At 41.9% G+C, this 24,810-nt stretch overlaps 1 protein-coding gene and 1 long non-coding RNA gene across 9 annotated transcripts in view; one reads left to right on the top strand and one right to left on the bottom strand.

The window, feature by feature from the left end:
- BTBD10 (BTB domain containing 10) overlaps positions 1–24,810 on the top strand; it is a 40,598-nt gene that overhangs the window by 9,378 nt on the left and 6,410 nt on the right. For 4 of the 8 annotated variants that reach the window (XM_077321853.1, XM_077321858.1, XM_077321857.1 and 1 more), the window contains exons 2-4: positions 20,918–21,108; positions 22,571–22,856; positions 24,284–24,386. In XM_077321853.1, coding sequence (XP_077177968.1) covers positions 20,918–21,108; positions 22,571–22,856; positions 24,284–24,386 — 580 coding nt within the window. Of the gene's footprint in view, positions 1–2,726; positions 2,857–11,934; positions 12,138–19,983; positions 20,207–20,917; positions 21,109–22,570; positions 22,857–24,283; positions 24,387–24,810 lie in introns of those variants that run through there. The other 4 variants (XM_077321856.1, XM_077321855.1, XM_077321854.1 and 1 more) reach the window with 3 other exon arrangements.
- LOC143830045 (uncharacterized) lies at positions 11,617–19,989 on the bottom strand. Its single transcript, XR_013228333.1, has 2 exons — positions 19,891–19,989; positions 11,617–11,856 (listed from the first exon to the last, which is right to left on the bottom strand). It is a non-coding gene; the product is annotated as an uncharacterized LOC143830045 (long non-coding RNA).

Genomic DNA, 24,810 nt, shown 5'->3' with positions numbered 1-24,810 from the left:
AGTTGGGTGAAGTCCACTGGTCTAAAGTTATAAGGATGTTGTCCTTTTTTTGGATGTTGAGGGTATTTGCTAGTAGAAGTGCCACTGTGACAGAGCTATAATGAAAGAGAGTTTCCTTTCCCCAAAATTTTCATTTGTGGTTACCTGTAGAACCCTTCCTATTTAGAATTAATACTTCAGAGAAACAGAAGGGGTCTCATAGGCTCATGCAGGAGGAAAGGGTTGAAGAAGAGGGAGGAAAGCTGCTGCTGTGAGACAGTTCTGGTTGGACTTAGGAGCTGTTTAGTCAGTGAAGTCTAGGTTGAATCCAGAGAGGGAGAGATTCTCTCACAGGGTGCTCTTGAGGGAAGAACATAGAGGGACTGGCTGAGGGAGGAACCTGGGAGATTATCCATGCCCAGTCAAAGCTAGGAACTTTCTTCTGGGGACAAGAAGGTTTTGTTAGTCCTGTGTTCTAAGCGTGGTGATAAGGGATTCAGGGAGAATTATGTTTAATTAGTTGTGAGGGAGAACACTTTAGTTCAGTAGGCTAGTGCTGCTTTCCTCTATAACAGCAAGGCACAAGTAGGATGAACACAATAAAGCCCTGAAGGGAGAAGATAAGCTCACCAGCAGAATGAAAAAGGGATTTTTATTGGAAAGGAAGAAGTTTGTCAGCCACAATCCCTCTTCCCTCACAAAAATAAAGATGTCTCCGGCATAAGGATTGGGTTAAGTGCCTGGCCCTCTCCTGGCTGTGACAGCCACCCTTTTCAGAGCAGTTTTGTATCCTCTCCATAAGGCAAAATGTAGGATTCATATTTGACTAGTCAGTACTCCCTCCTTCTGTTAATCAACTATAGTCCAATGTTTAATGCTTTACAACACAAAGAACTGAGAAAATTATGCGAAGTACAAAAGTTGGACTTGGCTTTCCACACACTTCATGGAGCAGTGCACCAGGTCACATAGAAGGACTTATTCCTACAAGAATCAAAGACTTAGTGGTATTTCTGTTTCTGGAAATGCGTCTGGGCTTTGTTTTACTTCAGTTCTTGGCTGTTGCATTTTTACTTCCTTGTCTTTATCTTGCATACTATTGCATAATCTTCTATCTATTAAACACACATCTGTTTGGTGAATGCAAAAATACATCTGGTCAGCTGTTATGTCCTTCATAGTGAGGTATTTGGTGTAACTGCCATGGTTAAATCTAAGTCAGTGTAGCTGTTTGAAAACAGCCAGCACATTCCCATTGGTTAGCCTCAATACTAATCAGGCTGCTGTATTCCTGATCAGCTGCAATTTCCAGATTGTCATTAAGGGCAGGCCAACATACAGCATGTTACAGTAATTTAACTGCCAGTTTACAAAAGCATGGATCAGCATCTCCAGATTTGCTGGCGCCTAAGGAGAAAGTTGGATAGCCAAGAGCAGCTGATAAAAGAAGCTATTGGACACCATTGCTTACCTTCTTTTCAAATAGCAAGGTAGGGTCCATGTGCACCCCATAGTACTTAACTCTGCTTCACTCTGCCATTCAAAGTCCTCTTTACTGGATCCTCAGCAACCTGCTCTATTAGATGTATACATTTCAGTAATATAGACTAATTGTCTTTCTGCTTCCTGGAGGCAGGTGCTATTTCTCAGTGCCTCTCCTTGAAAACTCTACAAGGTCACCATAAGATAGCTGCAACTTGATGATACAGAAGAGTGTGTGTGGGGGGGGGGCGGATGGCACACCTATAATGGTAGTCCCATCATGTGCCTTCTGCCTTAACAGCAAAGTTGTATCATTATTACTTGTGACAGCTGTTCGTAATCATAAAAAAGTGCCACATACATGTTGCTTATTATTGGCCAGTATATTAAGAATCAAGAAACTAGATCTTTAAATACAAAAGGGACTTGGACTTATTTTTTCTGAAACAAATGACCTTGTTTTCCCCTTTCTCAATTCTCAAAGAAATACTTTCCAGTGGGCTAGTCGGGGTCCAGGACCTTGAATTTAGGAAGCTAGGTTACCCCTTATCTGGGTCCATTTCCTCTTCACATTCATTTTGCCCACCATTGCTGTTATTGCTGCATTAAAGATTTTGTATATTGCATACTCAGTTAAGAATTACATTGGAAACTTTCCATTGTACTTATAAGCACCTAGAGATACCTCTATTAGGCCTATTATGCACGGCTGCTGAAACGGCGGCATGGAGAACGCAGAGGAGGAAGAAGCAAAGCAAACCACTTACGCACGGGACGGAATGCAATGGTGACAAAACCCAGAGTATCCGATTATGCATGCGGCTACTCTGGAGTCGCTTCTAGTTACGCCCTGGTCCCGGGAAGCTCCACTTTCTTCCGCATCTCGCTAAAGCAGCTTTTTCAGTGGCATACCTTGACTCTGCGCCCGGTTGCTGCCTACAGCTTGCATAATTGGTGATTTTAGCTGCCGCAATTCCACCCCGAATGCAGACCTTCCACTCCGTGCATAATTGGCCTTTGTGTGTTTCAGTTAGTAAACATTGATCTTTGTAATTAAAAAATAAGACTTTCAGAATTCAAAAGAAATATTTTCACCATCATATGTGAATTCTTTTGTGCTTCTGGCATGCTGATGCCATCTGTGTTTCTGGGGAAGAAATTAAAGAGCACTTCTATTACTGCATCTATTTATTTTACATGACATGTTTAAAGGTCAACAATGCTCTTTTAATGTAGCTCATGAGTGCTGGCTGTATGCTTTTCAGAGCAATAGTGTGAGGAAGCTTGGAGTGGAATGGCAGGACGGCCTCATCCTTATGACAGTAACTCCAGTGATCCAGAGAATTGTGATCGAAAATTGCATAATAGACCCCGTAAACTTTATAAACATTCAAGGTAGGTAGCCATACAATGAATAGCAACACAAAGCTTTCAGTAAAATGCATTCTGAAAGTACTGTATTGTAGATAGTTCTGTTCTGTTCTGAAAACAGATTATATCATCTTTAAGTAATGGGAAATATCCTGGATAAGTACAAAGGATAAGTTCCTTGCTTTAGATACCTGTTGTTGGATTTGTAAATTTTGGTTCATGTCTGCTAAGGTTAAAATTGCAGTCCTAAACAGAGTGAAGCACTTCCAAGCCCCTTAACTTTATTAAGTTTAGAAGTGTTTAACTCTGCATATCATTTTACTTCAAATCACTAGAAAGCAAAAAAAAAAGTTAACTTTGATTGCTTCAGTATAATAAAGCCACTTATGTCTGGGTTCTTAGAATGAGTGTAAATGGAACATATTCCTTGCCGTGTCTAAATTCTTTGCCTAAAATCTGCATACATATAATCTATTCTTAAAATACATCTTATTGTCTAGGGATTGTTGGATGCCTGACAAATTTGTTTGGACTCATTTGTGCTTTTAACAAGACTTTAATAACAGCAAAGTGTACACATTCATATTTGAAGACATTTGATGACAAAAATGAATGCTTTATAGCACATTGGGCTTGTAAAATGTGCCAAGCAAAGTAATCCCATGTTTAGATTGCCTCCAGCTTCTTCATATGTGATTTGGATCAAGAATTTTATTGTCCTCCAAAATGAGCCTCCCTGTTTAATGTATCTGTTGCAGAGATGGAAAAAGGATAGAATGTAACTTATCATTTTACCACCTGAATGACAAGTCTGAGAATAGAATTTATAATGTCCTGCTTATCCTGAGCACTTTAACCTTGTAAATTGTTAGTGTGAGCTTCTAAACAGCTTGATTCCAGCACATTGTCGCAACCACTTTGTTTGCATTTCATCTAGATGGCCAAGGCCAGCTGGGAATGGGCTTTTAATTAAACTCACTGTGTATTAAGATAATAAAAATTATGATGGAAGATGGAGATTATCTTTGTGTAGTGGTTAGGAGCACTGACTTCTAATCTGCCAAACCAGGTTTGATTCCCCATTCCTTCTCCACATGCAGCCAGCTGGGTGACATTAGGCTCTTCAAATCAAAGCTCGGATAAAGCTGTTCTGACCAAACAGTAATATCAGGGCTCTCTCAGCATCACCTACTTCAAGCGGTGTCTGTTCTGGGGAGAGGAAAGGAAAGGCCATTGTAAGCCACTTTGAGACTCCTTCAGGTAGAGAAAAGCAGCATATAAGAACCAACTCTTCTTATTATTCAAGTTGGGAATTTGCTCTTTCTGGAAGTGTCCAGTGCTTTCTGAGACCATAAGTGATGTAAAGCTTGATTTAAGCATGCTTTCTGCTGCTGGGAACAGGTATGGATATTTGGGATCAACCAAGTTCTAGAGGCCTCACTTCAAGAAGGACGTTGATAAAATTGAAAGGGTACAGAGGAGAGCGACGAAGATGATCTGGGGCCAAGGGACCAAGCCCTATGAAGATAGGTTGAGGGACTTGGGAATGTTCAGCCTGGAGAAAAGGAGGTTGAGAGGGGACATGATAGCCCTCTTTAAGTATTTGAAAGGTTGTCACTTGGAGGAGGGCAGGATGCTGTTTCTGCTGGCTGCAGAGGAAAGGACACACAGTAATGGGTTTAAACTACAAGTACAACAATATAGGCTAGATATCAGGAACACATTTTTCACAGTCAGAGTAGTTCAGCAGTGGAATAGGCTGCCTAAGGAGGTGGTGAGCTCCCCCTCACTGGCAGTCTTCAAGCAAAGGTTGGATACATACTTTTCTTGGAGGCTTTAGGATGCTTAGGGGTGATTCTGCGTGGAGCAGGGGGTTGGACTAGATGGCCTGCATGGCCCCTTCCAGCTCTATGGTTCTATGATTCTATGATTCTAAGTTTTTTGGAATTGTTAGCATTTTAGACACAGTCAGATTATTTGCCCTGAACCTAAGGAATTAGGGAAGATTAGGTATTAAAATGGTTTCAGTGCTTGTAAGTTTTAAAGAAAACATTAAAGACATTTGTCAGTCAGCCTTATATTTTAGTAATTGTCAAAATGGTTGAATTTTACTGTAACATGTCAAATGCAAAATTGACATATATTAAACTTTGTTTTAACTTAATTGGTTTTCCTTCTGAATTTGTCTTCGGGCAGACTTTAACAGATGAACAAAAGTTGGACATTTCTATCTGTGTTCAAAGCAAAGGCAGGCTGGGAGATCTATGATTGGATCTTCATGGCATCTTTAAGCTGTATTACAACCCCAGTTTGAATCAGAAACATGCAAATTGGGGGGGGGGGGGGTTAACCCTTCCGCTGCTACATGGTTTTACAAATCCCCTTTATGTGAATCTGCAAGTTTTCGAGTATGTTGAAATATTAAAATCTAGTTTATAATGTATCTAATTGAACAGTGGATGCTAAACAATATTCAATATTCATGTTCAGTTAGAACTTGTGTATAATGTATGTGGTCTCACAACTCTATTAGCCTCTTACAGTTATTTTCTTACTGAACTCAAGCCCACACAAAGCCCAGGAAACACTTCACAGGCCCCCACAAGTGAGAGTTCTAGATCTGCTCCCAAGGGTACAAAGAAATGGGTACTAATAATTGGGGATTCCCTGCTGAGAGGCATAAAGGCCGAAGTGTGTCTTGAGAGGTCTGTTGCCTACCTGGTGCATGCATCAAGGATGTCACAGAAGAAGAAGAAGAAGAGTTGGTTCTTATATGCCGCTTTTCCCTACCCGAAGGAGGCTCAAAGCGGCTTACAGTCGCCTTCCCATTCCTCTCCCCACAACAGACACCCTGTTTGGGGGGGGGGGGCTGAGAGAGCCCTGATATCACTGCTTGGTCAGAACAGTTTTATCAGTGCCATGGCGAGCCCAAGGTCACCCAGCTGGTTGCATGTGGGGGAGCACAGAATCGAACTTGGCATGCCAGATTAGAAGTCCACACTCCTAACCACTACACCAAACTGGCTCTCAGAATGGCTGGACAGGTATGTAAGAACAAATGATTCTGCCCAGCACAGCATGGAGCGTATAAAGAAAGACTTTGTGGATCTGGAGGAAAAGGTAAAGGACTTGGGAGCACAGGTTGTGTTCTTCTTATAAGTGGCCATGGCTTAGGAAGAGATAGAAAAATCATGCAAGTAAATGACTGGCTACGTCACTGGTGTCATCAGGAAAGATTTGGATTTCTGGATCATGGTCTATGATGTCAATATGAGGGGTTACTATCAGGACACGGTGTATACTTCACAAAGGATGGGAAAAGTTTTTTGGGGAGAACCCTTGCACACCTGGGAAGAGGGCTTTAAACTAAATCCAAAGGGGGAGAAAGACGTAAATTCAGAACCTGATGTGATGGCATGAATTGAAGATGGGAGTATTGCAAATCTATAAGGAATGGCACATAAGCAGAGAACTACTAACTTACAAAAAAATTCAAAAACCAAAACCATGGAGCATACAAAGGATGGATTGCGATGTCTCTACACTGATGCACAGAGTATGGGAAACAAGCAGGAGGAACTAGTAGTCCCAACAGAGGAAGAGGACAATGATCTAATAGGAATCATGGAAACTTGGTGGATAATACTCAAAATTGGAATACTAGAATTGAGGGGTGCAATCTATTCAAAAGACAGACAAATAAAGAAGGGGGAGGTGTAGCAATATGTGTTAAGAATCTTTATACTTGTGAAGAAATACAGGTACCTGAGCATGAAAGTTCAGTTGAGTGTATTTGGTTAAATATAAAAGGACTAGGAAATGGGAATGCTATTATTGTGTGTGTCTGCTGTAAACCTCCAAGCCAGTCAGCGGACTTGGATGAGATACTCGTAGACCAAATTACACAATTCTTACAGAGGGAGAAAACAGTGGTCATGGGTGACTTCAGTTACCCCGATATCTTTTGGAAGACCCACTCTGCTAAAAATACAAACTCCTATAATTTCTTAACTCGTCTTGCCAACAGCTTCATTTCCCAGAAAGTAGAGAGGGGAACCAGGCGGTCTAATTTAGACTTGATTTCTCATCAATAGGAAAGAACTCGTAGATGAGGTAGAAGTGGGCACATTTGGTAGTAGTGACTATGTGGTTTTGGAATTTTCAATTGTGGGAAAGAGAAAACCTTTACACAAACGGATGTATATACTGGACTTCAGGAAAGCATATTTTAACAGACGTAAAGGTATGTTGGGTTAGAGTCCCATGGTCAGAAAGATTTAAAGCGATTGGAAGCCCCAAGAGGGTTTAGTGGTACATTAAATCAACTGCACTTAAAATTATTTAATTTTGCAAACTCTTCTATACAAGTAGATAAATGTGACTAAAGTGGAGTCTAGAACAGCTTCTCTGTATAATATAAAAAGCTAAGACCTAGGTAGGCATATTTCAATTGGTCCAAAGATTGGACTGTCCCCAACCTCCTGGACTTTGGACCAATAGGGAGGTGACACAGCCCACTCACTAGCCCATCCAGGGGGAAACTTGCAGCCTGTTTGCCCCTGGCTGCTGACAGGGACACAGTAAGTGGGCTGGGGGTAGGGAGTGGCCTCCTTTCCCCCTTAGGCCAGGAAGGCGGTGTGATGGCTTCCTGGCCCAACTCCCAGCCCAACGGATGCTGGTGCAGAGGTTCTTTTGCCTCCTGTTTCATCCCTGTGCAGTAGGCCTCAATTCTGTACACAGAAGAAATACACATGGCTTGGCTGTTTCTTCCTTCTAGCAATGAGGCCAGCCAGAGCAGTATTTTAAGTGAGAAGGGGCTTTTCTGTCAACTGTTAGGCAGAAGGGGAAAGCTGTCCCCCTCAAAGGAAAGCACAGGTACCCCCACAGACTCCCCTGCGTTGCTCTTGGAAGGAAATGCCTCCCTCCCCTCAGTTGGGGGCTGTTAAGAGATTCCTTCACAGCAGGCCTGAAGGCTGGGGGGGGGGGTTGCGTACTCACCAGCCACCTGCCAGCTCGGTCAGTGGTTTGAGGCAAAGTGAGGGAAGTTGTTGGACTTGACAATTAGGCTTGTGCAGTAGTTTGTGCAAGTGTTTCAACTCAACAACAACCTGCGCTGGAGGCCTTAAATGTTTCTTCTCCACAACAACCCTGTCCAAACTTCAAAGCATCCCTTTCTGCCTGGGGAGCTGATCTTTATCCTCTGCAAATGAGCTGTAATTCCAGGAGCTCTCCAGGCCCCACCTGGAGGTTGGCTACCTTGGGTTGGAAATATTCCCGGAGGTTTGGAGGTGGGACTTCAAAATCTTACAATGCCTCAGAGTCTAGCCTTCAGAGTCAGCATTTTTGCCTGCAGTGCTGATCATTATTATCTAGAGATGAGCAGCGATATAGAGACGATGGTAGAGGCTCGCAGACTGCGGTTGGGGTGCAGTGGTGTGGGTGTGTCCCTACTGGGTTATGGGCTTTAGCCAGCCCTTACCAGGAACTGTTTGTGTTTTGGGGCACAGACAGACAGGCCAGCATCAATCCTGTGAGTATGGAAAGTGCAGGAAGATCTAAATAAAGTATATTTACAGCCCAAAATTGTAAATAGTGAACAAGAAAATGGCTGGAGAGACATGGGAACTGAAGTGACTTTTTTTTCAAGCTTGGCCTCGTAAATAAAAAAAAAAAACAGTATTTCCCAGAAAGGTCCTATGAACTCAGAAGGCATAAGTGGCCCAGAATTTCAAGTGGAGTTAGCTTCACAGGAAAGAAAGACAGTGAGACTTTGAGGGAAACTAGGTGATCCATTTTTATCAGGCAACGACTTGGACTTGCGGACAATAACAGGGATTACGGTCACCAGCAGTAGGCCTCAGGTTTCAGAAGGGCAGACATTACCAGCCAAGCAAGCAAGGGCTGTCTGGGACCACATGCATTCCTTTTGAAGTGATGCATGTGAGGGGAGAGAGCTTTCCCTTCAGCCTAACTTCCTGGAGATGAGCTGTACTTCTAGGGAATACTCAGACCCCACCTGGAGGCTGGCATCCCTAAATCTCAGTGGGATACAATGCTAAACAGTCACCCCTCCAAAGCAGCCATTTTTGCATGGGGAACTGATCTTTATAGTCTGGAGATGAGCAGCAATTCCAGGAGATCTCCTGGTTGGCTGTCCCTGGTCTGAACATTTTATCAACCGTAAAAAAATGGGGACAAATGGAGCAGGGTGGACACCTGTGTACTTTGACTACCCTATGTGTATTAGGACAGGGGAACATTTTGGTATCTGTGGCCTAATTCACACAAGAAGGGACATGACATTGAATGCAGAACTGGGAGGAATTGGTTGCCATGTAATCTCCCTCTAAGAAGAGTCTGATTTTCCCTTCACATATCTGAAGACATGGCTCTGGAAAGCTCTATGCCACAATTCTCAAAGGTCAGTTCTCTCCCACACTCAATGAATATTCCAAACCACAGGTTCTTGACACCCATCTCTCCACACCCACACGCTCATTTGTCACCATGCCACCACAACCTCCCGCGCAACACACACATTCAACCCCATGCCCTTACAGACTGGACAATTTTTCCCCTTTCTCTCTCCACTGCCAAGCTTTAGCGCCTGTTGTATTCCTGGATACAACGGGCTTTGCCCCTAGTTACTTTAATAAGATCTTACAGCAAAAATTGGTTTACTGTTAAAAATGTAATTAGAAGAATTTTGCTTAAATACTTGGAAAGAGAACATAGAAAGCTACTTATGGTTTTAAAATATGGAAGAACAGTAGATCAAAGGCACAGAACTTTGTTAAACTTGCTTGAATCCACACATCTGTGGGAATGCAGTTTTTGTGCCCGTAGCAGTAGAAGATAGAGGAGGAAGTCTATGGAGAAATGCAAACTGTGCTATATGAGTCTCATGTTCTTCATGAAGGCCTCTCACTCTTGTTAGAGCCCCAAATATTCTGGCTTATTTCTGCACTTGTGAGGGCTAGATTGAATGATTTTATTCAAATTGGACCTCATTTTCAGGTTCCAATATATTTTCTAATCTGTACTGAAGGCCATGGTATGTGCTGTAGTGGTACTGTATCTATGCACATTTCTGTAACTATTGGTAGTGCTGGAAATATTAGCACTGATGTCAGACAGGAGTAAAGCATCTGCATGGCATGGAGATGGTTCCAGGTTCAATTTGAGGATCAGGTAGTAGGTGATGTGACAGACCTTGGAGAGTCCCAGCCAGTTGGAGAATATGCTACTGAATTGTATGGGCCAATGTGACTTTGGATTCTGAACATGTATAAGCAATTCCAATAGTTTACTGATATTATTATTGAACATAAAGAGAAGACTATGTTATGTTCCTATCTTCTTGGTGCATAATTTAATCTATATGATGTATTTGATACAGAAGACGGATGCTAATGAAGATCTTTTGAATTTACATATAAAATGAACTTCTGCTAAATATGTCAGTAATTGTGACATGTTTTGTCATGGTAACATTTTTTTAAAAAATTGGTTTGCACAGAAAGTTCTTTATTAAAGTGTGACTTTTGCAAATATATCAAAAGTTGGGATGGATATGAACCAGAAAATTCCAGTTCAGGGTGTTCTTGAACTGAACACCTGAACTGAACCTAGAACAAAGCCCCCAAATTAACAGACCCATTTGGGTTTGTCTGTTTAGCTCCCCCCCCCTCCAAAGGGCCCACTAAAATGGCTGCAAGCCATTTCAGGCTGACAGCAGATAGATTCCTCTGTCAGCCTGGTTTGGCTAACAACCATTTTGGTGGTCTGTTTTGCTTCCCCCCTACTTTTAAGCAAGAGAAAACAAAATCAATAGCTGAAATGGCTTACTGCTATTTTAGCCTGACAGCAGGGTGGGCGTGCCCATTTGTTTGCTGTCAGTCTGAAATGGCTGCCAGCTGAACCCCAACTAGACAAAGGTCTGAGAAATATTCGGGGGAGGTGCAGAACTCAGTTCCGGAGGGCACAAGCCAGGCCATTTTAGTGAGGAAATTTTGTTGGTGTCACTGTTTGTGCTCATTCCTAATCAGAAATCCTGCATGAAGCTGGCAGACTAACAAGAATACAGAAGCTGAAGCTGACAGGTGGAGAATATTATCTAGGTAGTGAGCTTGCAGTTAAGAAACGTCTTAAGTTTAGGGGGGAAGTATTTCTGGATTTGATACTTTATTTTCCTTTTCTTACTTTCATCCTACCATTCTTTTAGATGGGAAATATGCCTTCTACTTTTTGTCTTGCTTTTTTAACACATTTAAGATACACTTTTCTGTGTGAATCAGCCTTTAATTATATGAGACTGTATAGGCTGTTTGCTGAAAAGTTGTACGTTTGTGGGTCTTTTTTTGTTTGTGTTCAAAATATAATGAAAATGTACTGACTTGTGTAGCCTTCTTAAATTAAAATCTCTTACTGTGAGGCTTTCATATAGTGCAATATAGGTACTGGAATCAGTTCAGACATGAGGATTATTTTGCCCTCTTCAGTGATCAGTGACCTAGATCATGGTGTGTGATAGTATAACAGAAATATTGGAATTGCTATGCTCAGAATTCATATAATCTCTGCTTCATTGCATGTGCAATTTTTAGAGGATAGTATATTTCTCCTTTTGTGTTTTAAATGGTAATGACTTGGTAATTTATTAAAGGTGCTTAGATGTGAGTAGCCAGCAGGTAATCTATTGGAAGCCAAATGAAGACTTGGATAACTTATACTGCCTTGAATGCCCATAAAATTAGGCAAGCCAGACAAGTGACAGAAGAAACCTTTTTCAGATGTTTGTGTTAGTTTATTGAAACCTGACAAGCTGGCAGGACTAGAAATAGCTTCGCAGATGGCACTTGGCAATATACCAAGTAGCTTTCCTCTTATGCATTCTTTATACTGTCCATCAACGGTGTTATCCAATAGCTGCTGAGAGATGAGGAAATGGCAAGCATGAATTCAGCATACAAGAGGCTGCGAGGTCAGACGTCAGTACGGCACTATGCACGGCTGAATCAGTGGCTGTGAAAAAATGAATTGAATTACTATCTGGGGGGCTTGCATCTTCATGCATTCAAAGGACTGAATAGCTGTGGGGAAACGATGCTAGAAAGTGAAGCTGGCTAATGGTGCAATGGAGTCCTGAGAGAAGGATGAAAATAGCAAATATGCTGAACTTAGCAAGTAATGCCAGAGGATGCTGAGCTGGCTTCCGAACCTGCCGCCAGGAAAGGAACAGATTTCCTTTGTACTTTATTTTCCCCATGTTTTTGCATTTCTTCCCTGCTCTACACAAAAATCAGGTGCGTAACCATTAATAATCTTTTAATCTGGCCAGCATTTAGTGTAGCCTGATCAGTTGAAATATCTGACAAAGAGCAGATGTGTGTGCGTATGTAATTTTGTGTCTAAAATAAGTAGCTGTAATATAAGCAGATTGTTTAGGCTTTATTTTGTATTTCTGTTGATTAATTTGACAGGAATGGGAATTTGCAAATAAGCATGAATGCAGTTTTTCAGAAGTAGACCTGTTTTAGTTAATTACTGGCTTTATTATTACATTTTACATGTTTATGGACAAAGCTCTACAGTAATTAGTAATTACTTTTCAGGAAAGTAAACTGGTTTATACACTAGAAGCTCCTGGCATTGGAATTGAGAGTGAGCTTTCAGTGCTTCTCAGTCACTGAATGTCTTTCCTGACTTAAAAAAAAAGAAACAAACAAATTGCTTCAGATCTACCATTTTGGCAGATATTTCTCTTTTTGCACCTTTTATCTGGCTGGTAAAATGTAACTCATTAGTAGAACTTTGTTTAATTTTTTAAAGCATCATTCACATAATAGGTGCATTATTATTTAAAAAACAGGTCTTCCAAAGTTTTGATTAGTTTGAACCTTAGGCCAATCTTGTGTCACTGTCATGAAGAGACCTTGAGGTTGATTGTTGCTTTAGGAATGTTGAGTTGTTTGTGTGTAGTTGGTATGCTTTGTTGCCCGTTGGTTTGCTACAGTATGGAGCAGTGATCATTTGATATAACAAGTTGATACACATGAATGGCTTTTTGCATGGAAATAATTTCTACAGAGTTCTTTCTATGTAATGGTAAATTATGGCATTAGGGTTTATCTTTTCAAGTTATTTAACTTGGTTTAGTTTTAGGTACATGAAGTAGACCTATTTAAAGGGGTACTTGGAAGAGCAGTGGGCTTTGAAGGGGGAATTCTTCAGGGATTTCATTATTTTCTGTCAACCAGCTTGCGTTTGTGGTTTTATTATTATTATTACTACTATTACTATTACTATTATTTTGATTTATTTCCTGACACTTCCGAAGCCAGCTCGTGGCGGGTTACAGTCTCCGTTAAAAACCCATTAAACCCTCCTTAAAAGACAGAAAATACTGGAGGGGCGAGGAAGGAGGTCAAGATGACTCAATCTACTGGGGGGGGGATCAATCTCCCATGTTATCAAGTTTTTATGTGAAGCTCCTTGTTGAAATCATTGCATTTTTTTGGAGTTGGGTGTTGTCCATATGCCAGTACCCCCTACCTATATATCTCTTTAACTTAGGTGGTTGTCAACAGAAACAGGGCACCAGCGTGATTTGATAATTCTGTGTTGTATCTGTATTTTCTTTTCAGGTCCCAGTATGCAAGCCAAGGCCAAAGAACAAGCTGACTCTCACAAGCCAAAAGCCGTGGGACTCAGATGGAACTGCTAGGCCCACACTCAGAGCCTCTTGGCTTGGATCAGGGGAGTGGCTGAGAAAGAAAGCCTAGAATGGAGTAGAGTCAGCGCTCTGACTCCTGTCACTGACTGTTGTTACTAACCCATTCCAGACTTTCTTTCCTACCTCTCCACTTAGTCTCTTCTCTTTTGCTGCAGTTGGGTGCACTACCTTGCTCCATGCACCATCCCTTCTCTAAACTTGAGAGAGGCTCAGACCTTGAGGATCTCCACTATGTTTGCACTAGGCCCTTCCCAGGCTAGAAAGCACAATCCAAGGCTGTGTGCATGCTATTTTATGAATGTCTTCCCTGTCACCTACTTTTTTATTTCCCTTTATCTTTTGACCTATTTTCTAAGAAATGAAAGTGGCCCTATTTTAAACAAGCTGCTTTTACTACAATTAATTGGAAATGTGTACAGGAAAACAAATGTTGGTTATTTGAGTAAAATAATTTGTTATTTTTGTAAGTATGTAATGAAGCAACTTTCGGAAACAAAATAAACTGATCAAGGTGATTCACAGATTGTATTTGTTAGGGTCTGGCCCAGAAAATTTCGTGTTAGCTCCAAAGTCTGTCTTGCATGATCAAATGGTGAAGACTGAACAAACTGAAACTAAATCTAGACAAGACAGAAAAGATGCTGATTGGAGACAAGATGATGTCTTACAGGATGTTATGCTCCTTGTTATCAGATTTTGTCATATTGGTTGGTTGGTTGTAGAGTACATTCTTCCAACTCTGTCATGCATCTGAATTGTCTCCTTAGAATCAGCCAGTCTGACCACACTGACCAATACAATAATAAACTCAAGGCCAGACTATATCTCTTCATGCAACTGTTCTTGAGGAAATTCCAGAAACTTCAGTTGATGCAGAATGTAGAATATCATTTGGTGTGAAGAGCTAGTGGCAATACTCATACTAAACCTATTTAAAACCCATTGTATTTTTTGCTTTATAATTTCCAATTTTTCTTAACATTCATGGCCTAGAACCAGCATACCTGCAAGAACACCTTGCCCACTGTGTACCTGTGTAGCAATTATGTTAATCTAACCAGACCTTGCCCTGTTTTCTCATGCAGATTTGCCTGTGTATGGACTTTTTTTTAGGACACTGCTTCCACTATGAAATGGCTTTTTCTGATGATGGTGGGGGACTGCATCTCTATTTCATTTCAGGTTATGTAAGGTTAAGCTATTTTGGGCAGGCCTTTAACTGAAGATAGGATTGTGTTGTGCAGCAATCTTTGCTGGCCAGCTCATATTTTTTTGTTGACTTTTTTTCCTTTGGAGCTAACGGTGGCTAGCTATGTCTTCATCCATGTTAATTCTAACTACACATAGCAAAGCCGCTTCTCCCTATGATTATGAACTGCTTTGGCATCGTCTAAGCTACATGACTACATCATTATTGATAATAACTGCAGCTGTCTTCAAAAAAAAGAGAGAGGCACATGAGCCTGCTGAATGATTTTGTTACCTGACTATGGTGGGGCAATCAGGCTGTGAGTTATACTCACATCCGCTGCGAGTTATTGAAATAAGTACTTGGATCCAGTTTTTGTGTTGTAATAGTATTGCAAGTCTTACACTTGTACTTCGCAGATAACATCTACCTTTTTTTTTACTTTTTTACTGTCGAAAACCCCCAAAAACATTCTTCAGGCTTTGAGAAACCCCAGAAATGGCATGATCATGCAGAATATGGTTGGGACACATAGCTGTGTGTACCCATCTGGGACCCCTCCCCTTCCCACCCCCTCCGGGCCCATCATTGGCCATTGGGGGGAGGGGAGATGAGTTGACATGACCATGGTCATATCACCCAATAAATATTTAACAATTAAAAAAATATAATTAGTTTCCATCCATTCAGGAAACCATTCCAGGGTCATCATGAAAACCCTGGGTTTCACAAAACCCTGGTTGAGAAAGCCTCATTTACCTAGTTGTAAGGATGCTTACAGGTTCATTTGTCTTGCATCTTCACATTCATTAGATGTATACTAGCAAATGTTCATTTAAGCCTGGAGTGAGTATGCAATAATGTACTACGCAAGCATTAGTCAACAAACCAGTAAGCAACTCACTAAACATGTGGGGTGTTCCTTCAAGTTCTTTGGAAGGGTGAGAGAGTGTGCTGTAAATGCTGTCTGTTAGTAATGGGCATGAACCTAAAAAATCTGGTGGGGTTTGTTGCAGCTCCCAAATCAGGTCAAAATGCCCCATAAAGAACTGGCTTCAAGTCCCCTGTAATGAGAAGAAAGGAGAGGATCACCCAGAAAGGGTTAAATGTCTGGCAGCTATTAAACCCATTTGTTTTGCATCCCCCTACTTTAAAGTAGGGGAAAACAAAACTGACAGCTAATGGATGGGTGTACGCATTAGTTGTTAGATATAAATGACTGTGAGCTGTTAAACCCATCAGTTTCACACACATCCTTGCTTTGAAGAGGAGGAAAACAAAACAGTTGGGCTAAATGACTTGTAACCATTTCAGCCTAACAGGGGGATGGGTGTACCTATGAACCATTTCAACAGTCCATTTTAATTCTCCCCACTTGGAAGCAGGGGATAAGAAAACTGAGGGGTTTAATGGCTTGTAGCCATTTAAACCTAACTACTGGTGGGTGGACCCGCCCCACTGTTAGTTTTACATGATTGGCAACTATTTCACCAATTTGTTTTGCTTCCCCCCTGGGGGATGGATGCACCACTGTTAAATTGAAATAACTGTGAGCCATTTAATCTATATCAGAGGTAGTCAACCTGTGGTCCTCCAGATGTTCATGGACTACAATTCCCATGAGTCCCTGCCAGTGTTTGCTGGCAGGGGCTCGTGGGAATTGTAGTCCATGAACATCTGAAGGACCACAGGTTGACTACCCCTGATCTATATAATTTGCTTCTGCATGCTTTGAAGCAGTTATTTCTTTGATAACCAAAGTTCTAATTGCCTCATTAACTAGCTTTCTGATTTTTATGTTGTCTCTCAGAGGTGGAAGACATCTTTCGGTGATTTCTACTCCTTGTGTCAGGGAGGTAGGAACGTGTTTTTTCCCCTTCCTGTTCTGCGCATCACCCAAATATCCAGTTTGTTTCCTGCCACAGCCAGGGAAGGCAGCCTGCTTGCTAAGCTAGCAGGCTTTTTTTCTTGTTTCTTGTATTTCTGCTGTTCTGTTCCTGAATTTTTCTTCTCCCATCCCTCTATATTCCCCCTCTCATCTATTGTTTTTTTTAAAAATAGCTCTTTCTCCCCTTTCTTTCCTGCTGCTTTTCCCATTGGGACGAACAAGCGGTGGACAAGAGAGGAACAATGACGAATAGAGCAGATTAGTTCTTGTCCAATGAGGACCTGGAAGCTCCCATTGTAGAGGGAAACAGGGAGCCAATGGGGCCAGTGGGCATGCCTACTGAGGCTGTTCTGCAACCGGTTAAAGGCTGCACAGCAAATCGTGCCAAAAGATGGCTGATGCACCACGCTCATCATGAGGCAAGAGCCTCCAGCGGCCATCTTGCCACACTAAGAACCTGAGGAGCATCAGAGGAGGTGCAAAATGGTGGCAGAGGTGCAGGAACCTGCCCCAATGCAGTTCTCACCAGAAAGGAATGTAAGGTCTGCTAGGCACTCTTCTCTTTCTCCAGAATTACTTAATGTTATTAAGGAGTCTATTAGGGAATAAGTTCAACCCATTTGGAATGTCTTGGGGTGCAGTACAAGGGGGGAGATCGGGGAACGGTTTGCTTCTTCACCCCCCCCCCCATGCAGAGAGTATGAATCCATAGTCTGTCAAGATGAGAGTCAGAAACTTGTCTCTGTCAAGATGAGAGATCAAACTTAAAAAAGTGAACACGAGGGAAATGAACTTAAGCTTATACAGAGTGGGATACAATTTTAAAAAATAGAGTTCCACTATTAATCAGGTTAAAAACTCAAGGCTTTTAGCATAGCCTTAGTAAAATTAGTACATACCCACATACATACTAATTCCTCCACTGACTAGATGTGTTCCTTGCTTGGGGAGCCCATGGGCCTCCAGAGACAACGCAAAATGAACATAAGGCCCGCTGGATACTCTTCCTTTTTCCAGAATTACTTAATATTAATAAAGAGTCTATTGGGGAAGTTGAGCCTGTTTGGCATGCTCTGGGGTGCAGTATGAGGGAGAGATAAAGCATGCTTCACCCCTGCCTAAACCATGCAGAGAGTATGAATCAGATGTCTTTCAACTAAGACGCTCATGGCCTCAGTACAACACCGGCCTATCTTGGCCATCATCTTGAAGTTCTTGAGAATGAAAACCATATTTCCGACAGCTGTTCCTTTGGGCCATAGGATCTCAGAAATATGAATCCTATCCAGTAACTGAAGCCTTTGCATATTCCATAAGGACAAAGTCATACTCTAGATGGACCCTTCATTCCTTCAGAAAGGCAAACTCCAGCTTTCATAGGAGCCAGGAGATTTGTCTTCCAACCTTCTGCCATAACCCAGAGCACCCACTGGAAAGGACGTGGCACACCCTATATACCAGAAGGTGCCCTCAAGGCCGTACTACTCAAAACATCTGATATTCTTATAAGATGGAGCAGATCTTCATCTCTTTCAGCAGTCCAAAAAAAGGGAAGAAGATGCTCAAGTCTGCCATCAGCAAGTGTTTGGAAAGCTGCATCACAGAGGCATACAGTGCCTCAGGAGTCCAGGTGCCACCAGGAGTCACTGCTCACTCAGTTCATAGCACAGTAAACACAGCAGCCTTCAACAACAGATCTTCAATAGAGGAGACTTGGTCCTCAGTTTCAACATTCTCAAGGCATTACAAAATCGATCCGTACAATTCAGCAGATGCAGTCTTTGGCAGATTGATACTTCAAGCAGTCATACCTTGAGAAGGCAACGACCCACCCTGCTTGGGACACCGCTTTTGGAGGTCCCAAAGATGTATTCCACCTCTGGGGGAGAATGACCATTAGTTTTACCTGTGAAAGATACTTCTCCCCAGAGGTATAGGAAGACATCTTCATCCTTCCCTCTTCATTGCCTCATATCACTTCTTCCTGCTAGCCTGCTATGACTGCACTTAGAGTTATCCATTCTGTTTTTTCCTCTTTCACTATCTAGATCAGTGGTTCTCAACCTTGGGGTCTTGACCCCAATTGGGATCGCCTGGACCCCTCCCCGGGGTCGCAAGATTGGTGGCCGCCATGGTAGCAGGTGGTGGGTGGCTGCAGGTGGTAGTGGGAGGTGACGGGGAGTGGTGCTGCTGGCTCAGCATCGCTGCCATGGGCATCCCTGAGCCCTGCCGTGCCATGTGGCTGTCTGCCTATGCCGCCACCAAGCCTCGCCCTCAGGCTGGCCTCTCCAGAGACTCCTCCAGGCGCTGTGGCCCTGCCCTCGCCACCCACCTGCTGGCCACCCCCCGCAGCTGCTCCGACGGTAGAAAAGCAGTGGCGGGCAGGGGAGCACCATAGCAGTGGCCACCTCTATACTGCTCTGACTGTAGTGCAGCTGCGCGCACACATGCATGTTGCCCCTGCTACCGTCGCAGTTGGGGTCACCAGGACAGAGCGGTTGAGAACCGCTGATTGAGACTGTGGGTACAGCCTTTGTCTGCCGTGTTAATTGGTTAAGTTTGAGTATTACAGTTAGACTACAGAATATCAGCTGTTGAAGAACTCAAACTGGGAATTTGGGTGATGCCCACAACAAAAAGGGGAAAAAGCAAGGTCCTGCTTCCCCAAAGTGTGGAGTGGAAATCACCCAAAGATGATGGGTGGAGAAGGACCCTTCACAGGTAAAACTACCGTATTTGCCGGCGTATAAGGCGACTGGGCGTATAATATATTTGCTTTACTGGAACTTGTGTTTACATCTGGGTTTGGGGGAGACACATGTTGCTAGGTACCATCTCCACCCATCAGCCCACCAAGAAAGCTCCAGGGGATGCTGACTTGTGGTCTGCCATCTCTTCAGCTCTAGAGGCTATGCTGATTGAGACAGGCAATTATTGTACCTTTGTTAATTAACTCTAACTCCTTGATTACACAGTCTCAGTGTTAGCAGAGTTTAGATATACAAAGAGGTGCTTTAAGTTCAGATTGGCCAGCTAGTTTACTGATATTCAGGATGTTGTGTCCATAGGATTATCTTAATATGAAGGGTCTTTTTTAGGCCATGAATTGTGTCGACTAATGTTGATTGACACTTCTTCAGAAACTTTATGTACCACAGAACTGGAGTACTACCGTAACTCATTTGGACATTAGGGTGGTTGGTAGTGTTGGGTTGAAGAAGGAGTATAGTGTGAATGTTGACTTACCATGCATCTTTTTGGAAGGAAGAATGTTTGCAACAAATTACAGGACAGATTGATGAGCACCTGCTTGGTGAGATTGTCACAATATATAATGTCCAAGCATGCAAATAAGGTTGGGAGGGATTGTTGGGTCTGTTGCTGATGTCACAATTGCTGCTACTGAGAATGGAGCTAATGGGTGTCTTGAGGACTTCAGTGATTGCATATGAAGAAGCTGCAGCACATGAAAGGTAACATGGCATTTACTGTTACCTTTCATAGTGCATTTGTTTGGTTGGCTAAAGCTACTCCGACTTTTATCTACTCTACTTTTATTCTGGTAGGCTAAATGTGATTTGAAGTTTTGCATCTGCGCGGTTGAACTCAGATGTTTTAACACTTCAGATTTAATGACTATCTCACTTTGAAAGGGCTGGTGAGCTCTTTTCTTGTACATAGGTTGAAAAACTGAATGATTCAGTTTTGAATCTGCTTTAGATTTGGTTTTGTTTTCATTAGTGTAGACAAAGTCGCACATTTTCCAAACTGAATTAAAGCTGGCATGTTTTAATAACAAACATTTTGTTTCTTAATGTAAGTGAGAGCCACTAGTTTAGTGTTTAAGAGCAGTAGACTCTAATCTGAGGAACCAGGTTTGATTCCCTAGACTTCTACAGGAAGCCTGCTGGTTGACCTTGGCCGAGTCACAGTTCCCTCAGCCCCATCTACCTTACAAGTTGCCTGTTGAAGGGAAAGGGAATGTGTTTGAAAGCTGTTTTGAGATTCCTTAAGGTAGAGAAAACCTCATCTCTTCTAAACATTAAACATTACTGGCAACATTATAATCTTGGCAGTAAAGAAACTTTTCATTAGTTTGTATGCTTCTTTTAAAATTGGTATTCAGTCACAGAAGTTGATATTGGAATATTACTGAGTTTGGGAAAGATGCTTATCTTGTAAAATTGGACTAAAATATTAATTCATGTACTACTATATATTTTGGTGCTTAATCATGTAAAGGAGTTGACCTAAAACTTGTCTGTCTTTCTAGTACTTCTCCTCGTGTTGCCAAAGGAGATTACAACAGGATGAGTCTTCACGGTGCTAGTGGTGGGCATGAAAGGTCACGAGACAGACGTAGGTCAAGTGACCGATCACGTGACTCGTCACATGAAAGACTAGAGTCTCAGCTAACTCCCTGTATCCGTAATGTCACTTCACCAACAAGACAACATCAGGGAGGTAGGTACTGAGGGAAATACTGTCCTGTCTTGAAAATATGATCTTGTATTTTTCAGTAGTTATAACATTGCTAATATTTTCCTACTTGCATAGAGTATGTGCGGCATTACAAATGCTGCTCCATCAGAAATCTACATAAATGTCCCCAGAGAACTTTAAAGGCCTGTGTGGAAAAGTTTGTTATTTCTTTCTGGGTTTCTTCTATATTCCAGTTCATTGGGGTGTTTTGGCCTCTGGCAGCTAAACTTGTGTTTCTAGGACTGGATCCTTTTAAATTCCTTCTTTCCTTCACCAGAATTGTAACTTTCTCTGCAGTCTAATCACATCAAGTGAAAAATACTTAGTGCTGACGCTTTGTCTTCATATGATGGCCAAAATAGTTCTAGAAAGGGCTTCCCACTCATCCCACCTCATTTGATGGGGAGTAGAAAAAGTGGCTAGAAGGAAAGGAGGCACCACTGTGCTCTTACTTGATAATCACATTGAGCCAGAGCTCCCTGGCTTCCTGAGCCTGTGGAGCTTCCCCTTGTTTGCCTCAATGTGGCCAAGCAGCCTTCTAAGACAGCAACCCGCACAAATTGTTGCTGGTAAATTAAATGACAAATGGATGATACTTGTCCTTGAACTACAGCATAGTTCAAAATGAACTCAGTAGCCATTGCTTTCCTTTCAACACTTTTCTGCATCATATGCTATGGCAATCTTACCTAATGCTGAATTTATATGCCCTTGTGGCAGTTACTTGATACCAAAGGATGGTAACTGATTAATTCAAATAGGGGTTGCTATTAAGCATTTAAAAAAATGAATATACTTGTGTTGCTTCTAGAGAATCAAGTGGATAGCTGTGTTGACCTGAAGTAGCACAACAAAATTGTCTGAGGAAGTGTGCATGCACACGAAAGCTCACACCTTAAATAAATCTTTGTTGGTCTTAAAGGTGCCACTGGATTCCAATTTTGCTCTGGAGAATGTAATGATTGAGCTACAGTTTTAAAAGAATCCTCAGAGCTGATGTGTTTTGAATGAACTGACTGCACAGTTCGTGGTTTTGCAATAGGATGTTCTCACTGAGATAATGAATGTTAGTTAGCAATCCACAAGCACCAGAGGGAGAGCAGCACTCTGTGCTCAGGTCATTACACTAGTGAAACAGTGGGTTTTGACCAACAATGGAAAGCACCCAGCAAAGAGTGGAAGGTCCTCATCTCCATGCTATGGTAGTAATGGTGTCTGGTGATGTCTGTGTATGTAGTGTGTGAAACTGGTACACAGAGGCATCTATCACTGTTCACACTATAGTATCCCAGCACGAGCCACCACTGCCAGTATAGGGATGGTTTCCTTCTTCCCACTACGGCACATATTTAACCTTCATTTCTACCATATCAAGCACAATGACACCCACTTTATTTTGTTTGTAATTCTACAATAGCATGTAACATAGTCTCTTTTTTTGTAGAACGTGAGAAAGATCACAGCTCATCTCGGCCAAGCAGCCCTCGTCCTCAGAAAACCTCTCCAAATGGTTCCAGTTGTAGTCTTGGGAACAGCAGTAGAAATAGTAGCCAGTCAAGCTCAGATGGGAGTTGCAAGAATGCTGGAGAAATGGTTTTTGTGTATGAAAATGCCAAAGAAGGTGCTCGGAGTATAAGGACTTCGGAGAGAGTAACACTGATAGTGGACAACACTCGATTTGTTGTAGATCCTTCTGTGTTTACTGCACAGCCAAATACAATGTTGGGCAGGTCAGTATGGCTTTAATTTCATAATCAGAGGAGTCTCTGATTCACTGCTAGAAACCATTGTTTTAGTTTCATCTGTTTTTCTTTGGTCCTCCTTACAAGCATCCCTTTGCTGTGAAAACAATATTGTGAGGCTTGCATCCTGTCAAACATTTTAGTGCAGTTTTCCAGTCACTTTTAGTGCAGATTTGCAAAAGAGCTCCACTGATGTCAGTGGACTTCACATGTTTTAACTTTATTTAGGATTATATTGCTAGTTTTTTTAGATGGTTGTTATTTTTCACAAACTGCAACTAATTGTCAATTTTTAAAAGCCCAGATAAGCCTGTCTTTGGTTCAGTTTATTCAGAGGAAAAATAGCTTCTTTGACTGGGTTCACCTTATCAGTTGTATTTTAATGTTTGCTTCTGCCAGCGACAACAGTAAAATTACACATGGTAGTATGATTCTGCACTGAACTGCCAGATTTACTTTTCAGTACTGTTTGGTACTGGGGTTCCAGATAGAATTTCACATGTAGCTACGACCATGTTTTCCTTTAGAACAAGCCTCGGGAAAAACTGTACTTAAGTGGTTTCCTAAAGTAAAACTACCAAATTTGGCTGCAATTGTCTTCTATGTCTGGTTATTTCTCTCTGGTGTTAATATAAAGACTTCTAATCTGGTGAGCTGAGTTTCATTCTGCGCTCCCCCACATGCAACCAAATGGGTGACCTTGGGCTTGCCACAGCACTGATAAAGACACAGCACTGACCAAGCAGTAATATCAGGGCTCTCTCAACCTCAACTACCTCATAGGGTGTCTGTTGTGGGGAGAGGAAAGCGAAGGCGACTGTAAGCTACTTTGAGACTCCTCCTGGTAGAGAAAAGCAGCATATAAGAACCAACTCATCATCTTGGTGTTTGGGAGACATTTGGATATTTGCTGGTCTTTGTGTTTTCAATAAGAGGGCCATATTTTCTCATTCTACCCAGAAAGCTAGTGATACAAACTGACACCAGCATCTTTTATAATCTACATGCCTGCTGAACAGTTTACACAGGATGATAGCAGCGCTGGGTCTAAAAATCATAACCCAAAATGTCTATTCTCTGCCTTTGTATTTTTTTTAATTGTACCAGTCAGCCTGATGAAGAGTTTTGGCGAGCTTGAAATCTTGTTGGTAGGGGCTAATGAAAAGGTATTACATGACTTTATTCTTGCTGTACTAGAAGACCGCTTTAAAGGCAATTTTTGGGGAATACTCAGGAGGGTTGGAACGTAATCAGTCTAAGAAGGGAAGAAATAAGCTGATGTGTGCTGGTTACAGGATGCCTGTTATTTAACTGAGAGTATGAATCCAGCCATGGAATCTATAGTAGTTCAAAATGATTGTGTCCTTGGAGAATTCATCTGCAAGGACTTGTCTTATTATTATTTTTTAACATAGGATGTTTGGATCAGGAAGAGAGCATAACTTCACACGGCCCAATGAGAAAGGAGAGTATGAAGTGGCTGAAGGAATTGGCTCCACTGTGTTTCGTGCTATTCTGGTGAGATACCATGACATGCAGTTCCAGCTGTGTTCACAACTTAATACACAAGAGAGATTTTAAACTTTTGTAAGAATGCCTGAATGTTGCTCCCATTATTTTCAGAGTCTGTACAGGTTCATAATTGAGCCTGAGTAAGGATTCCTGCAGGGCAATGCTTCATTGTGGATGGCATCCCTCTGGTGCGTTGTTACGTACATCGAATGACTTTTCCTGTAATAGGAAAATCTTTTATAGTGCAGTTGTGTTTCCAGCTGTGTAATCAGAGGGCTTAGATATTGAATGACAAGGATTATAAAATATTTGATCTATTCTTAAATCTGTTTGTTTGATTCTAATAATAAATGTCTTGGTCCTATGTAAGAGCTTTATCTTTATGCACTTTTGGTAAGACAGTGAGCAGTTGAAATAACTTCTTTCGAAG

Source organism: Paroedura picta, chromosome 2, assembly GCF_049243985.1.
Source record: "Paroedura picta isolate Pp20150507F chromosome 2, Ppicta_v3.0, whole genome shotgun sequence".
In the NCBI taxonomy this organism is placed as follows: Eukaryota; Metazoa; Chordata; class Lepidosauria; order Squamata; family Gekkonidae; genus Paroedura; species Paroedura picta.
Note: the sequence above shows the minus strand (reverse complement) of the source record. Positions and strands in the feature narration are given on the sequence as shown.